Consider the following 17,899-nt stretch of genomic DNA (forward strand, 5'->3'; position numbering starts at 1 on the left):
GAATCCTGTATGCCTTCCTTTGAGCATATGGATCTGGTTTAACACAGTTCAGCTCTGCCTTTTGTTCTTTTAAACAGGTATTGAGCCAGGCTGAGCACTCAGGATTTCAGCTAAAGTCGATGGCCTGCATTCAACACCTACTCCTAAATCATTGGCAATTAATTCTGAAGTCAAAATGGTTGAGTTGAGGAGACTGGAAAAACTCAGACAATTCTTAACTGGACATATGGAAGCTTTTAAGTCCCATTATGGGTGATAGCTACCTTACTATCACCTCCAAGAAGCTGTCTGAAAAACAGGTTCAAGCAGTGCATGTCTCCTCCTTACTAGCTCCCACCTTTCAGCTAGAAATGTGTTCAACCAACAATCCAGCTGCCTGTTGAAATGTCTGTTGACATAATTTGACAGTTTGAAATAGTAATTCCCAAGTGCAAGCCACTTCATACCAAAATTAAACAGCAGTGATGGAATTTCCACTTAAGTGGTGTCCATTTAGTAGAGAAAAATAGTTTTGTGGTTGGTGCTGTCGTGGTTTTGGACAGGAAGCATTCCAAGAGTAAGGGGTGAATGGGGCAGAGATCCAGGCATCAGGAGTCCTCTGTCCCAGTCCTTCTCCTGTGCAGGTGGGGCTGAGATATGTTTGTGAATGGGGAGTGTTTCTTTGTTCTTTGCTTGGGGGTTCCAATAAACAAGTGGCTGAATATGAGGCAGCAGTGTGCCCAGGTGGCCAAGAAAGCCAAGGGCATCCTGGCTGGGATTAGAAATACTGTGTTCAGCAGGAGCAGGGAAGTGATTGTGCCTTGTACTCAGCTCTGGTGAGGCCACACCTCGAGTATTGTGTCCAGTTTTGGGCACTTCAACACAAGAGAGATGTGGAGGTGCTGGAGCCAGGGCAGAGGAGGGCAAGGAAGCTGTGAAGGGCCTGGAGAATAAATCTTATGAAGAGCAACTGAAGGAGCTGGGGATGGTTAGTGTGAAACAGAGAAGGCTGAGGGGAGACCTCATTGCTCTCTGCAACCATCTGAAAGGATGTTGTGGAGAGGCTGGTGCTGGTCTCTTCTCACAGGTAATTAGTGATAGAACAAGAGGGAAGGGCCTCAAGCTAGGACTGGGTAGGTTTAGACTGGACATTAGGATAATTTTTTTTCCCATCAAGAGTGGTCAGGCATTGGAATGTGCTGCCCAGGGAGGTGGTGGAGTCACCAACCCTGGATGTGTTTAAAGGTCATTTGGGTGTGGTACTTGGGGATCTAGTTTAAGGGTGAACCTTGTAGAGTAGGGTTCTGGATTGGACTTGGTGGTCCTGAGGGTCTTTTCCAACCTGAATGTTTCTGTGATTCTGTGATTCAGTGTCAAGCCTCCCCTAAAGCTTCAGCCCATGTCTGCACGCTGATTTGCTCCTCACACACTCACAGACACCCACAGGAGCAGCACTTGGCAACTTGGGCATGTAACCAACCTTTCTGAGTCACGAGGGGTGTCTCCAGAGCTCTATGAAGCTCCTCTTGCTTGTGCTTCATGGTGGAGCCTGGCCTTGTGGACTGAGACATCTGTTGGCCAGTTAGCAGCTGAAGCAGTGGGTGTTGTTTGGTTGCTCTGGGTTTCTTTTTTAAGCATGGAGAAAGCTGTCTTAGAATGGCTTGGGTTGAAAGGACCCTCTGAGGGTCATTCAGTCCAAACATCTCTGCAGTTAGCAGGGACATCCTCCACTAGAGCAGGTTGCTAAGAACCTTGTCTAGCTTCGCCTTGAAAATCTCCAGGGATGGAGCCTCAATCACCTCCCTGGGCGACCTCTTGCAATGTTCCAGCACCCTCATGGTGCAGAACTTGTCCCTCACATCCAATCTAAATCTGCTCTTCTCCCATTTCAAATCATTGCTCTTCATCTTGTCCCTGAAGGCCTTTGCAAACAGTCCCTCTGCAGCCTTCTTGTAGCCCCCTTCACCTACTGAAACATGGGGATTAGGTCTCCCTGGAGCCTTCTCTTCTCCAGGCTGAACACCCCCAGCTCCCTCAGCCTGTCCTCATAGCAGAGCTGCTCCAGCCCCCTGATCATCTTTGTGGCCTTCCTCTGGACCCTGCTCCATCAGGTCCATGTCCTTCCTCAGACAAAATGCTCCTGCTCAGATGGGGCATGAGCAAGCAGAGTGGGGCTACCTTTGGGACTTTGAGACTTGGGCCAGATTTACTGAATGCCATCACTTTTTGGCAGCTACACTGTGAAGGGTGCTAATTCTTATCAGTGATGGTTGGAGGTTTGAACAAGATATCAGGAGCCTGCTCTGTAGTTTCACTGCTTCGAATACGTTTATCTTCAAGCACCCACTGATGATGAATGATACTGGGATGGACAGGCTTCTACTCAGAACCCCGTGGGTCTCTCCTGTGTATGTTAGAAGAAGACAACATGGAAACTATCCCAGATGAGGAGTGCAGTAGCCTAGGCTGGATTTCCCACACTTTCATCTTGTGGGACCACATTGATGCACCAGAGTGAGGGGAATTCATCAGCCAGCTGCTGGTGCTGACCTCACTTGGTGGGTAGATAGTTGTGTTTTCTGAAGGCGTGCTGCTGTGCTTCTGGGCACTGCTATCAGAACTAAGACAATAAATCAATACTGCACGCAAACCCTTGGTCCACTTATTATTAATGACGTTGATAATTGGAAGAAAAAGAATAATTAAATAACAATAAAAAAGGTTTCTCTTTGAGGAAGCATTTGATGCCTATGGGTGAGTCTATGCAGTCATACACTATGGCAGAGCTGGCTGAGCTGCCTTAGCAGCCACACACCACCCTCCAAGCCTCCTGCCCTGTACCAGCAAAGCCCAAGATCAGCCTCTGCAGGGCCTGCATGTAGATGGCTGTGTCCCCCATGCCTTTTTCACCACCAGTGCCCTTTTGTCACAAGCATGGCACTGTTATGGGTTGCAGAGGGGTGTGGAGAAGACGCTGCCTCTGCTCACAGAATCACAGAATCATGGAATCATAGAGTCATAGAATGGTCTGGGTTGGAAGGGACCCATCCAGTCCAACGCCCTCTGTAGTCAGCAGGGGCATTCTCAACTACACCAGGTCACCCAGAGCCCTGTCAAGCCTCATCTTGAATATCTCCAGGGATGGGGCCTCAACCACCTCCCTGGGCAACCTGTTCCAGCGTTCCACCACCCTCATGGTGCAGAACTTGTTCCTTGGTCCCATTGGGTTCTTGTGCTGAAGAGAAAAGCAGCAGGAGCTGGCTCCACCTGCAGCCACAGCTTTCTGCCACGTATGCAGTGTGAGCAATAAACTGCTGACCTGGTCTGAGATTGGATCCAGCAGCAACTAAGCTACTCTCTGAGATGGAATTTAGAGAGCAAGGGCATCCACTCTGAAAACATACTGGCTCAACAGGAGGCCACCTTTAGCCTTCCTATTCCCAGCCTCTGTGAAAATCACCCTAACCTGTCTGCTTTTCTTTCTGCTTTTCTCTCTACTCACATATTTCTATCTATTCATAAAAGTATTTGATTCCAAGGTTTTTAATCAAGTTGCTTTATTCTAAATAATGTGGGGACCTTGCCATCAAATTGAGCCTTAGTCAGCCCTTGCTGATTTTTACTACTTTCTGTTGAATTCATTTCAGTGATGCTGTGAAGCTGTGCTTTGTCACATTATTGGAATGGGCTACCTGGGGAGGTGGTGGAGTCACCATCATTGGAGGTGTTCAGGAGGAGACTTGATGGGGTGCTTGGTGCCATGGGTTAGTTGTTTAGGTGGGTTGGACTGGTTGATGGGTTGGACATGATGATCTTGAAGGTCTCTTCCAACCTGGTTTATTATTCTATTATTCTATTCTATTATTTATACATCTATAGGTTGGACTTGATGATCTCTGAGGTCTTTTCCAACCTGGTTGATTCTGTGATTCTGTAATTACCAACCTGCCTGGGGAAGCCACATTGCTGCCCCTTTACGGGGTGAGGTGCAATTCACTCGCTGCACAGCAGGCAGAGTCCTGAACTGGGATTCTGCAGCCACTGAAATGACTTGAAAGGAGCATCTCAGTTCCCCCCACGCCAGATACAGAGCTGGCTCAGCTGCTTTGCCAGCCCAACACCTCCCACTGCAGGCATTGCAGCTGCACCGCAGAAGGCATTCAGCCAGGAGCACACTGAAGGGAAGAGGTTGAGGAGTCCCTGCCTGCTTGCCTGCCTGCCTAGGAGAGCCATGACACTTTCCGACCAGCTGGTCTTCTCCCAGGGAGTACCTGCTTCTGGGTGAGTGCACCAGGTGGGGTGTGGAAGCAGCTTGCTAGGAGGGGGGGAGGGCATAGGATCATAGGCTCACAGGATGTTAGGGGTTGGAAGGGACCTCTGAAGATTATTGAGCCCACCCCCTCTGCCAGAGCAATACCATAGAATCTAGCACAGGTCACACAGGAACACATCCAGATGGGACTTGAATATCTGCAGAGTAGGAGAGGGCTTTTCTTGAGCAGTTTAGACCACAAGAGCTCTGGAGAACTTCAACAACAAAAGCTTTCAGTGATGGCCTGATGTTGACTTCACCATGGTACTGGGGATTTTAGCATGGGCGTCAGGGACCTCAGAGATTTGCCCACATGTGGACATACTAATCATGGAGTTATCACAGAATCCTAGAGTGGCTCAGGTTAGAATGATCCTCAGTGATCATCTACTCCAACCTAAGCCCTGGGCAGGGACACCTCTCAACTAGACTTGGCTACTCATAGCCTCATCCAGCCTGGCTTTCAATACTCCCAGGGAGGAGGCAGCCGCAGTCTCCCTGGGCAGCCTATTCCAGAGTCTCATCACCCTCAGGCCGAAGAACTTCCTAAGGTCCAGTCTAACCCTGCTCTCCCTCAGCTTCCAACCATTCTCCTTTGTCCTGTCTCTAGACAACCTCAGGAAAAGTCCCTCTGCAGCCTTCCTGGAGGATGCCTTCAGCTATTGGAAGGCAGCTCTAGGGTCCCCCCAGAGCCTTCTCTTCTCCAGGCTGAACAAGCCCAGCTCCCTCAGCCTGTCCTCATAGCAGAGGTGCTCCAGCCTTTGAATCATCTTTGTGGCCTCATCTGGACTCACTCCAACAGTTCTGTGTCCTTCTTCTGCTGGGGACACCAGACCTGGAGGCAGGATTGGAGGTGGGGTCTGAGCAGAGCAGAGTCAAGGGGCAGAATCCCCTCTCTTGCCCTGCTGCCCACACTCCTCTGGCTGCAGCCCAGCACACAGCTGCCTTCTGGGGCGCTTGAGGGCACTGCTGGCTCCTGGGGAGCTTCTCAGCATCCAACACCCCGAAGTCTCTTTCTTCAGAGCTGCTCTCAGCCCACTCTGAACCCTGCCTGGATTTGTGCTTGAGGCTGGGCCAACCAGATCCAGGACCTTGCGCTTTGAGCTGTGCTAAGAACAGAACAAGAAGGCAAATGCCAGTGCAATGCTATTGACAGGGGCATGACGAAAGGCAGAGCAGAGGGCTTGGGTGCATGTGGTGTTTCTACACCGTGGCCAAGGCACAGGAATTCTGAAAAGGGTTGGGTTTTTTTCCTTCTTTTTTTTTTTTTTTTCCTCCAAAGAGTGTAAGAACTCTGTTTTGTAGAAAGCTTGTGCTTGTGATTATGGGAGGGCAATTCCAAAGGGCAGAAAGTGACTGAAATAACAGAGACTGGACACATCAAAATCAAGGCATTTAATAAAATAAACCATCTCTCTTTTTTTTTCTTCATTTTTTTTCTCCCTAAAAGCTGTGTTAAAAATATGTAACCCTAAATGGGTTCCAAACTGGGGAACAGCTCCTGGTTCCGGGGACACACAGCAACTTTTCAGAGCACTGGAGCCACCTAGACAAATGTATTGGGGGGATTGGACTGAATGGGCCAGGCAAGCTTTTTTTCCTTTGCTTCCCTGTTAAAAGCTTCGTAGATTGAGTCTTTGGTGACAGTTTTGGCTGGAGCTGGGATGTCTGCAATCCCAACGTGGTTTGTTTTGGCTATCCTGGAGCTGGAGGTGATAGTGTAGGCGTTGCTCCTGTAGCATTTCATGGCAGACATGCAAAAGGTTTCTTTCATTCCTCTTCTGAAGTTGGCGTTGTACACAGAGTAGAGGGTTGGCTTAGAGGCTGAAGAGCTGAAGGAGCTCCAGGTGATCGCCAGGAAAACCAAGGAGCTCTTCCTGTACTCCATTTCCTGCGGGTGCCACAGCTGCACCACGTAAAAAGGGAGCCAGGAGAGGAGAAACACTGCATTTAACATCAAGAACATCTTGATGGTTTTCACCTTTGTTCTTGGGACAATGTTCATTGTCCTCCTGACAGTCCTGCCATCCGTGCCTATTCTCCAAATGTGCTTGACGACCTTCTGGTAGAAGAGGATAATGAGGAGGGAGGGGATCAAGAACACCACCAGGAGGTGGATGACACCGTAGAGGACTCCTTCCCAAGTAGCAGGGAGGAAGAAGTTGCAGTGGTCATCGCTGTTGGAGCCATAGAAGAAGAAAGCTGGAGATGCAAACAGAGCCTCAAAGAGCCAAGAGGCCAGAATCATTTTCTTGGCTTTCTCCCTGGACACTTTGAAGCTGAGAGGGTAGACAATGGTGTAGAAGCGATCCAGGCAGATGGAGAGGAGCACACCCATCTGCACTCCGGGGGTGAGGTACTGGATGTACCTGACCAGCTTGCACATTGCACCGCCCAGCACCCACCTACCATGGGCAAACTGCAGCAGCACAAAAGGCATACTCGCCACGCTGATCAGCAGGTCTGCACAAGCCATGGAGACCACAAAATAATTGGTAGTGGATTGTGTCCTCCTGCTCCTGTGGATCACTAAGCAAACGAGGGAGTTGCCGAAGAAGGAAACCAGCCATAGCACTCCCAACACCACGCTGGCTGCTGCGATTTCCCCCGGCCGCAGTGCAGGCTGCAGAACGCTGTGGTTCCTGCTGGAGCTGGCTCCTGGGGGTGACTCTGTCATGATGTAGCCAGCAGGAGGGATGGAGGCTTCAGGGTAGCTCTTGTTCTGCAGCAGGAGCAGTAGGGTGGGGAGAACGAAAGGACCGCTGCTGTTGTCCATGCTATCGGCAAATCCCAGCAGGTCTTTTGCTCAGTCTGTGTACAGAGAGAAAAGGTTTGAGGTGCCAAGTACATGTGAAAAGCCTGCCTTAAGCAGTGAAACTAGCAGAGGTCCTACTCAGAGCTGTAAATTGGTAAATGGAATCAGAGAATCACAGAATGTCAGGGACCTCAAGAGATCATCCAGTCCAGCCCCCCTGCCAGAACAGGATCACCCAGGACAGGTCACACACTCATTCAGGCAGGTCTTGAATATCTCCAGAGAAGAGACTCCACAAGCCCTCTGGGCAGCCTGTTTCCCTCACAGGGAAATAATTCTTCCTCCTGTTTCCATGGAACTTCCTATTCCTCAACTTCCACCATTGCCCCTTGTCCTGTCATGGAGTTACTAATTTAGACAGGTGGTTGGATTTACCTTAGCCTTCTGCAGCGATAAAGTGGAAAAGCATTTAATATTGTTGGCTGCCTGTCTGCAAACTCATTGCCAGAACTGATGCTCTAAAAAGGATCCTTTTGATTGAGCTGTTGCCATGCAAAGCCTCTTACTAGAAAGCAAAACTCTTTCTCTGGGTATACTGTGTGAATGCAGAGTCCTGAGACTGTGCAAGACAAATCAGGATTCAATCTGTGACCAGAAGATCAAAAAATTCATCCCAGAAACCAGAGATATGCCAACAGCCACCACCACCCTCCTCATCTTTCCAAGGGATCCAGTTCCCACCTCTGCTTTCTGAGGTTTATTTCAGTACTTCGCGCTGCCTACTCTAGCTCTGCATCTATTACCAACTGCATCCTTCTTGTCTGCCTACTCAGAGCAGAGCCTGGATGAATTTGGGATAGTGCTCCTTGTGATGCTTGGCAAGTCATCTTCAATAACACAAAGCAAAACAATAGTCAGCTGTGGAAGAGCAAAAGATATATTCATTGCTGGATGTGGTTAGAGAACATTTTTTTTCCCCTCTAGCTTTTTAGACCCTGCATTCATTAGCTGTGCTGAGTATCACACTCTGTGGTTCACATGACCAGGCTTGATTTCCCACCAGCTGCACAGCACAGGCATAAACTGAGCATCCTTGAAAATGCAGAGTGTGTTTGAGACAAGACTGCACCAGTACAGTTTAGGAGTTGATCTGCTGGAGAGCAGCCCTGTGGAGAAGGACCTGGGAGTCCTGGTGGACAACAAGTTCTGCATGGGACAGCAGTGTGCCCTTGTGGCCAAGAGGGCCAATGGGATCCTGGGGTGCATTAAGAGGAGTGTGTCCAGGAGTTCCAGCAAGGTTCTCCTCCTCTGCTCTGCCCTGGTGAGGCCACACCTGGCATATTGCATCCAGTTTTGGCCTCCCCAGTTCAAGAGGGACAGGGACTGGAGAGAATCCAGTGGAGAGCTACCAGGATGATTGAGGGACTGGAGCACTGTTCCATGAAGAGAGACTGAGAGCTCTGGGGCTCTTTAGTCTACAGAAGAGAAGACTGAGAGGGGATTTAATAAATGTTTGTAAATATCTGAGGGCTGGGTGTCAAGAGGGAGGGGACAGGCTCTGCTCACTGGCACCCTGTGATAGGACAAGGGGCAATGGATAGAAACTCCAGCACAGGAGGTTCCACCTCAACATGAGGAGGAACTTCTTCACTGTGAGGGTTGCATAGCACTGGAACAGGCTCCCCAGAGAGGTTGTGGAGTCTCCTTCTCTGGAGACTTTCAAGAACCATCTGGATGTGTTCCTGTGTGACCTGTGCTAGATTCTATGGTCCTGCTCTGGCACAGGGGTTGGACTCAATGATCTTTGGAGGTCTCTTCCAACAACATCCTGTGAAAGTGGCACAGCCAGTTTGTAATGGGTTGCCACAGGACCCCACTGTACCTCTCCTCCATGCCTTGCACTGTATCCAGCTGCTGACTCTGTGTCACTGGGAAGTGAAGTGGGTCAATGCATGAGTCACCAAGGCTGCTCCCAAAGCAGCTGGCCTTATTTAGCAGCTTTCACATGCAGGCAGTGTTGGAGAGCAGAAAACATGACTCAAGTTAAAACTGGACTCGGCAGAAGCAGTTTGAGGCTGGTAAGAATTGGGTTTGTTTCAGTGGGGTGTGGTAAACAAGGAATTTTTCATTGCACTTCCCTCTTCCCCCCATCAAAAACAGCGTTTGGGGACATCAATAGTGTGACCCAGAAGTGGAGGATGTCATGTGAGCTGCAAGGGGCACTGTCTGGGGGTGATACATTGCCTCTCAACCCATCTTCTGCTGGAGGATTCTAGGTGCTGTCCAACCCAGTCTCCACCTTCCCCTCTCCCTTAGTTGCTTTCCCTCCATTGCTTCCTTAGTAGCTTTGCCTGGCAGAGGATTCCTGGTTTCTCAGACTGCTCCTGCTTGCCTTTCCCCACCCTTCATCAGGTAAATCTGCTCTGCTGGAGGTACCCTGCTACCATCAGCTGTCTACGGGGTTATTTGGGCTGCAGTCTCTGGCAGAGTGACAGTACATGGTAGAACTACCTGTAGTAGGAAAAAAACACGTGGAGCCTGTTAGAAAAGAACATTATGGGCTAACTTTCTTCCTTAATTTCTTCCTTATTGCCCTTCTTGAGTTAGCACTAAGAACCCTAAGGACTATGGCACAATAGATCTGTGTCCAGTTCTGGGCTCCCCAGTTCAAAAGGGACAGAGAAATACTGGATAGAGTCCAGCAGAAGCTATGGGGATGATGAAGGTACTGAAACATCTGTGATGAGGCAAGGCTGAGAGACCTAGGGCTGTTTAGTCTGCAGAGAAGGCTGAGAGGGGGCCTTTTCAATGGTTATAAATATCTGAAGGGTGGGTGTCAAGATGAAGGGGTGGGTCTCTTTTCACTGGTGCCCAGTGGTAGGACAGCAGGCAATGGATACAAACTGGAACACAGAAATTCCACCTCAGCATGAGGAAAAACTCCTTTGCTGTGAGGGTGACAGAGCCCTGGAGCCTTCTTGTGGAGTCTCCTTCTCTGGAGACTCAAAACCGACCTGGATGTGTCCCTGTGTGACCTGCCCTGGGTGATCCTGCTTTGGCAGAGGTGTTTGACTGGATGATCTCCAGAGTTCTCTTCCAACCCCTAACATCCTATGATTCTATGATTCTATGATTCTATGACCTTTTTCCTGTGTGGGCAAATCCAGTGTTTTTGTGGTGGAGATTGAAACTTCTGCATTATGAGGAGAGCTCTTAATAGCATCACAAATAGGAGAAGCTCGGCATGTGCACCACTTTGTGTGCAAAAAGGATGCACTCTAGGATGCAAATAACCAGAGATTCTGTACCTTCGCTGTCTTGCTACACCCTGATACACAGATTATATGTCTCCAGTCCCCACATCCTCCTTTGCTGATATGTGGCTTAAGTGTTAATGAACTGTTCAGCTTGCAAACATTAAATTCACACGAAAAGGGTCATTGGATCTTTAGTCTCCTTTTGCTGTGCAAGCCAATAAGCAGGTATCACAGTATCACAGTATCACTAAGGTTGGAAGAGACCTCGAGGATCATCGAGTCCAACCTATCAACACAGACCCCATGACTAGACCATGGCACCAAGTGCCACGTCCAATCTCCCCTTGAACGCCTCCACGGATGGTGACTCCACCACCTCCCTGGGCAGCACATTCCAATGATGAACGACTCGCTCGGTGAAGAACTTTCTCCTCACCTCGAGTCTAAACCTCCCCTGGCACAGCTTGAGACTGTCCCCTTGTTCTGGTGCTGGTTGCCTGGGAGAAGAGACCAACCCCTTCCTGGCTACAACCACCTTTCAGGTAGTTGTAGAGGGCAATGAGGTCACTCCTGAGCCTCCTCTTCTCCAGGCTAAACAATCCCAGCTCCCTCAGCCTCTCCTCATAGGGCTGTGCTCAAGGCCTCTCCCCAGCCTTGTTGCCCTTCTCTGGACACGTTCAAGCGTCTCAATGTCCTTCTTAAACTGAGGGGCCCAGAACTGGACACAGGACTCAAGGTGTGGCCTAACCAATGCAGAGTCCAGGGGCACAATGACTTTCCTGCTCCTTCTGGCCACACTATTCTTAATGCAGGCCAGGATGCTATTGGCCTTCTTGGCCACCTGGGCACACTGCTGGCTCATGTTTAGGCAGCTGTCAATCAGCACCCCCAGGTCCCTCTGTGTTTGGCAGCTCTCCAGCCACTCTGACCCCAGCCTGTAGCTCTGCATGGGATTGCCGTAGCCAAAGTGCAGCACTCAGCACTTGGACTTGTTAAATGCCATCCCATTGGATTCTGCCCATCTGTCCAGTCAGTCAAGGTCCCTCTGCAGAGCCTTTCTACCCTCTAACTGACTAACACCTGCTCCTAACTTGGTGTCATCTGCAAACTTGCTGATGACTGACTTGACCCCCTCATCCAGATCATCAGTGAAGATGTTAATGAGCATGGGGCCCAGCACTGATCCTTGGGGCACACCACTGGTGCCTGGCTGCCAGCTGGATGTGGCACCATTCACCACCACTTTCTGGGCTCGGCCCTCCAGCCAGTTCCTAACCCAGCACAGAGTGTAGTGGTCCAAGCCACAAGCTGACAGCTTAGACAGCAGTTTGCTGTGGGGGATGGTATCAAAGGCATTGGAAACAAAAAAAAGTAAGAACTATGGAGAGCCAACATGTGAGGCCTACTTTCACTCTTCTTTAACAACAACATTTTTCCTTCACAGCTGATACGACGCTGATCCGAGAGGAAGTTTCTAGCGGGTTGCAGGTCTGTGTAGATGCAGAGATCTCACTTTTTGGGGTGCATCAAGAAAAGTGTGGCCAGCAGCTCTAGGGAGGTTCTTCTCCCCCGCTACTCTGCCCTGGTGAGACCACACCTGAAATATTGTGTCCAGTTTTGGGCTCCCCACTTCAAGAGGGACAGATACCTGCTGGAGAGAATCCAACAGAGAGCCATGAGGATGATTAGGGGACTTGAGCATCTCCCCTATGAAGAGAGACTGAGAGCCCTGGGGCTGTTTAGTCTTGAGAAAAAGAAGACAGAGAGGGGTCTGATCACTTATCCTTATATCCCAAAATCCCACTTTTAAAATTTTGAATATTTTAGAGTGAGAATCCTTTTAAAACTGATATGAGGGCTTCTTGTATTGCTGTTGCAAGCTCTGAATCTTTTGCATTTGTTTGGGAAGGAGAGGAAAGAAAAAAAGAAAAAAGAGGTTGTGAAATGACTCATAATTGTCAGAGGGGTTTCCTGGTGCCACAGTTCCTGTTTTACAGTGTCACAGTACATTAGAGGTTGGAAGGGACATCCAGAGATCATCAGTTCCAATCCCCCCTGCCAAAGCAGGATCACCCAGGGCAGTCCACACAGGAATGCATCCAGGTGGGTTTGGAAAGTCTCCAGAGAAGGAGACTCCACAACCTCTCTGGGCAGCTTGCTCCAGGGCTCTGTCACCCTCACTGTAAAGAAGTTTCTCCTCATGTTGAAGTGAAATCTACTATGTTCAAGCTTGTACCTGTTGTTCCTTGGCTTATTATGTTTGTGCACCACCAAAAAGAGCTTGGCCCCCTCCACTTGACACCCAGCCCTCAGATATTTATGGACATTGATCAGATCCCCTTTCAGTCTTCTCAAGACTAAACAGCCCCAGGACTCTCAGTCTCTCTTCATAGGGGAGATGCTCAAGTCCCCTAATCATCCTCATGGCTCTCTGTTGGATTCTATCCAGCAGGTCTTTGTCCCTCTTGAACTGGGGAGCCGAAAACCAGTCACAGTATTCCAGTTGAGACCACAGGTGTGGTCTCACCAGGGCAGAGTAGAGGGGAAGAAGAACCTGCCCAGCCCTGCTGGCCACACTTTTCTTGCTGCACCCCAGGATCCTATTGGCTTTCTTGGCCACAAGGGCACATTGCTGTCCCATGCAGAACTTGATGTCCGTCAACGCTCCAAGCTCTTTCTCTGTGGAGCTGCTCTCCAGCAGGGCAGCCTCTAACCTGACCTCTCCTGGTGCCTGCTATTACTCCTCCCCAGATGCAGGACCCTGCACTTGTCCTTATTGAACTTCGTGAGATTTGCCTGCACCCAGCTCTCAACCTGTCCAGATCTCATTGGATGGCAACACAGCCTGACAGGTGTCAGCCACCCCTCCAGTTTTGTATCATCAGTGAAATTGCTGAGGCTACTCTCAATCCTCTCATTCACATTGTTGATAAAGATACTGAACAAAACTGGACCCAGTACTGATCCTGTGGAACACCACTGGCCACAGGCCTCCAAGTTGACTCTGTGCCTCTGATGACCACCCTCTGAAGAGACCTTAATTTACAGTTTGAAGGCCCAAACACTCTATTTTCAGGGTTATCCCTTTGGGTTGAAAGCAAAGGGAACATTCTTGCTAGGTCTCCAAAACAGAGCTGTTTAGAGGAGAAGTATTCGAGCCAGAAGAACTTCACAAAGCCACTGCCACGTTGGTTTTGCTGTTGCATGAAGCCCATAGGGTGCAGTTAATGTGTTTGCACGTTTATGTAGCATGCATCACAACTTGGAAGAAGAAAATCCAATAAGATTTGTAAAGGAATGCAATAAATGCCTTCTAAAATGTTTAACCAAAAGAATAAGCAATTTATTTCCCCCCAGTCACTGGGGGGTTCTTTTTTAGGATTAAAAAGGTATCTGAAAAAACAGATCATTGAACTCAGCCTGGCATTGTCAGAAAGGCTTTTTTAATTCAATGTATTTTACTTCTCTGCATCATAACTGCAAGCTTTGTCCCAGCAAATTGTGTATGGTTTGCCATGACCTTTGGACTGCCTGTTTCTTCCATCTCCTCTGCTCTTGCCCACAGCCTAAGGGCAACAAAACTGGGGAGGGGTCTGGCGCACAAGCCCTGTTAGGAGCAGCTGAGGGAGCTGGTGTTGTTTAGCCTGGAGAAGAGGAGGCTCAGGGGAGACTTTATTGCTGTCTACAACTACCTGAAAGGAGGTTGTAGCCAGGTGGGGGTTGGACTCTTCTCCCAGGCTACCAGCACCAGAACAAGAGGACATAGTCTCAAGCTGCACCAGGGGAGGTTTAGGCTGGATGTTAGGAAGAAGTTCTTCATAGAAAGAGTAATTTGCCGTCGGAATGTGCTGCCCAGGGAGGTGGTGGAGTCACCATCCCTGGAGGTGTATAGGAAGAGACTGTATGGGGTGCTTGGTGCCATGGTTTAGTTGATTAGATCGTGTTGGGTGATAGGTTGGACTCGATGGTCTTTTCCAACCTGGTTAATTCTATTCTATTCTATTCTATTCTATTCTATTCTATTCTATTCTATTCTATTCTATTCTATTCTATTCTATACTCATTTTCAGCTCTGTTGTCAGATCAGGTTCCACCTACTGGAGCTGTCCAAGAAGAGTGCAAAGGAGTTTGAATTACACCTTTGCAGGCGACTTGCCTTCCTTGATGGGGATTGGATCTTGGTCTTTGGACATGGCCAGGCTGGAACTTCTCCTGGTTCAAAGGCAGAAAAATAGCTGCTCTTTCCCACAGACATTAATTTTTGGCAGCAGCAGGCCCTGCTCACAACACATTATGCTCTGCTGCTTAATGTGAGGAACGCAGTGCTTACAGGGCTGCCTTGCCGTGGTGGGTGTTGACAGATGAGCTGTGATGAATCTCAAGCTTGGCTGATTTCTCTGCCCATCTCTTGGAAATTCTCACCCTCTCCCCACTGAGTGTCCTCTCCCCCACAGGGAGCTTCAGTGAGGACTTTGGCAGCTTAGCTCACCCCTCTCACTAGCAGTGAGCACAGGGAAAACCTTAGATTTTTTGCATTGTCTCTATATGAAAAAATCATGTGGAAATGAACTCTGGATACTAACTCTTGTGAAGCTCATGTGGTACCAGGATTTTTCTGCATTGAAACAAACATTAGTGCTGGGATAGATGAGCTCTTGTCACAGGGTTCCTCCCTCTCACAATGAAGTGAACCTAGTGCTCATGTAACACAGGTCACCTGTGCCTGCCATAGTGAGAGAGTGGGGTAGCACTAGTGGCTAATAATCATGCCAGGATAGAATTGCCAGAAGTCTTAAAATGCTTCCAGGAGGACTTTTCTCATGAGGAGAGGACAAGACCTGAATGAGCAGTAGGAGAACATTCCCATGAGCTTCCATCAAAGGATATGGCCATCATTGAGAGCATGTAATAGCCTTCCTCTACTAACTTTGCTGGAGAAACTGGGAGTGTTGAAGGCTGTGCAAAGTCCATGGTTAGGTTGGAAGGGATGTGTCAACTGAGCTAGGCTCAGAGAGGACAAAAGCAGAGTAGAAGCCACCAAGGCAAGATGATGGCTTCCTGATAACCCCTGTACTGGAGATGTCTTGTTGGGCAGGGTGCCAGTTGATGCCTGTCAGAAGGAAAGTCCAGGGAATGGTGGAAGCTGCTGGAATGGAGAAATCCCAAACTCGTGAGTGCTGTGTCATGTCCTCATGCTGGGAGAACTGTGTTTGTGGTGGGGAGGTTAAGTAGACTCTACTTGAGGATGTTATTGGCTGTTTGATATTGCTCTCAAATTGTTGAACACCTGAGGGAGTGTGCCTGGTGGGGCTGCAAAGGCAAATGTGGATGGAGATCATATGGTGTGACCCAGATGGGGGAATTGCACTGCACAGTTGTCTAAACAGAGTCTACACAGGAAAATTGCTGGGGAGTGAGATTCTGTAAGCTCTTACTTTAAGCTAAGGAGCAGAGCTCCCCAAACATGGCTAAGGTATGGCAGTTCCTCCCTGTACTGGCTCAGCTGAGACCAGGCTGTCTAAAACAAGCTAATAAATTAAACTTCCAAAATCCTAACATACAGATTAGCTTTCATAGATTAGCTTTTGAGGATGCCTCTGGGTTGGCATCCAATATTTCTGCAGACCAAGCCACTTATTGAAGTGATTGACAGTGCCTTTCACAACAAACCTTCAAGAACCACATTTGAACATCCTTGCCAGAAGGAACTGGCTATGAATCCTGCCTCATACACACAAATGGCCTTTTAGAAAGCAGAAGGCAGTTTTACTTCTCCAGAACTCCATGGAGCCAACATACTGCTTAATACTGGATAAATAGACAACATTGCCATGTATGTGCCTGAATGATGAAGAACACCATAACCTTTTGGCCTCTTTCTGGCTACAGAAATCAAAGATTACTATGTCCGTGGTGTTTCTTTAAGCAGGTGCATCCAGGAACCCAGACAGAAAACAGGAGACAAGACTTTCAGAAAGGATGATTTCAAATTAACCACTGAAGGAAAAAAATACAAAAGCAGCTCTTTTAGTGTAGTAACACGAGGAGGGAAGATGCTGTTTCAATGTTATCTAGAGACAGGAAACAAGCAAACAAAAAAAGGCACAGGAGCAGATTGGTCTGCTCCATCTTGGTACAAGTAATTTTCTGCTTTCATGGAACTGGCTACATCAAGGGATTATATATATATATATATATATATATATATATATATATATATAATTTTTTAAAGACAAACTGGTGGCATAATGTAAACATAATGATTATAGGTATACAAGAACGTAAATTCATGTAGAGAATACAGATAGTCATTCTGCAGCAATTCTACACACCTCTGCTTTCAGCACAATAAGCTTCCAATTCAAGCTTTGCCCAGCATTTGCTGCTGAGGAGTGAGTCCTCCTTGCTAAACGCCAAGGGTTTGGAATGCCCGTAAGGACACACACAGAAGATAAATCCCCGGCAAAGCCCATCCCGCTCGGCTCTGCCAAGAGATCTGTCCCCCGAGCCACAGTGCTGCCCATCACAGCCCCTAGCCGTCCACCTACCTGCTCCAAAGCATAATCCCAGAGGCGTCGTTCCCGTCCTTTCTCCTCGTTTCCGTCCTTCTTCCCCTTGTTATCCCAGATGAAGACACCTATAGGAAGGTGAAACCCACGGAGAATATTCCCACCTGCAGCAGCCTCTGTCCGGAGATTTGTAAACCTGATTGAGGAGGAGGGAGGGGGTGTTCTAGCCTTCTTCTTTGACGGAGGGGGAAAAAATGACGTTTCGTAGGGCAGGCTGCTGCCACCCGTTTCTTTCCGTGTCATGTGGGATGCTGATCATGTGCCCGACCCTTCCCAGGACGCTTCCGCCCCGGGTCCTCCTCCCCCGGCCCCGTCGGGGACTGTCAGCACCACGGACAGAGGAGCAGCCTCCTGCGCCCCCGCCCCGAGGCCCCGACGGGGCAGGCGCGGCGCTGTGCCCCCCCGGCACCGCCCGGGGTGCCGCCGTCGCGGCCCGACCCGCTGCAAGAGCCTAGCGGGGCCGGGAGGGTCAGCCTCGGGGGCAGCGCCGCTCCTGGGGCCGCTGCGGGCTTTGGCCGCCGGCGCTGACGTCCCGGTTGCTATGGCGAGGCGCGGCTGCTGGAGAGGATGCTTTTCTTCCCCGATGGTCGCCATGGGACCCCGCCAATTGAAAGAAAGGAACCGGCTGAATAAGGAGAAGGAGGTGGAGAGAATATTTAATTAGCTTCCTCTGGGAATTCGTGCTCTGGGGCTGTTTAGTCTGTGAGAAGAGAAGCCTCCGAGGAGACCTTATTTGTGGCCTTCCACTATGTGAAGGGGGCCTACAAGAAAGCTGAGGAGGGACTTTTTAGGGTGTCAGGGAGTGATAGGACCAGGGTAAATGGGAAAAAAAAATTAGAAATGGGCAGATGCAAATTGGATGTTAGGAAGAAATTGTTCCCCATGAGGGTGGTGAGAGACTGGCACGGGTTGCCCAGGGAGGTGGTAGAAGCCTTATCCCTGGAGGTTTTGAAGGCCAGACTGGATGTGGCTGTAAGCAACCTGCTGTAGTGTGAGGTGTCCCTGTCCATGGCAGGAGGGTTGGAAC

At 49.2% G+C, this 17,899-nt stretch overlaps 1 protein-coding gene across 1 annotated transcript; it reads right to left on the reverse strand.

Moving 5' to 3' along the window:
- Positions 1-5,603: 5,603 nt before the first annotated feature.
- GPR19 (G protein-coupled receptor 19) lies at positions 5,604-17,174 on the reverse strand. Its single transcript, XM_068162388.1, has 2 exons — positions 16,852-17,174; positions 5,604-7,102 (listed from the first exon to the last, which is right to left on the reverse strand). The coding sequence occupies exon 2, from the start codon at positions 7,065-7,067 to the stop codon at positions 5,838-5,840; it is 1,230 nt and encodes a 409-aa protein (XP_068018489.1). The 5' UTR covers positions 7,068-7,102; positions 16,852-17,174; the 3' UTR covers positions 5,604-5,837.
- Between the last annotated feature and the right edge of the window lie 725 nt (positions 17,175-17,899).

The sequence above is a fragment of the Melanerpes formicivorus genome, unplaced genomic scaffold (genome assembly GCF_026170545.1).
Source record: "Melanerpes formicivorus ecotype bairdi unplaced genomic scaffold, bMelFor1.0.p_v2 SCAF_64, whole genome shotgun sequence".
NCBI classification, from domain to species: domain Eukaryota; kingdom Metazoa; phylum Chordata; class Aves; order Piciformes; family Picidae; genus Melanerpes; species Melanerpes formicivorus.

Coding starts and splice junctions, on each gene's coding strand:
- GPR19 (XM_068162388.1), bottom strand. CDS start 7,067: ATGGACAACAGCAGCGGTCCTTTCGTTCTCCCCACCCTACTGCTCCTG.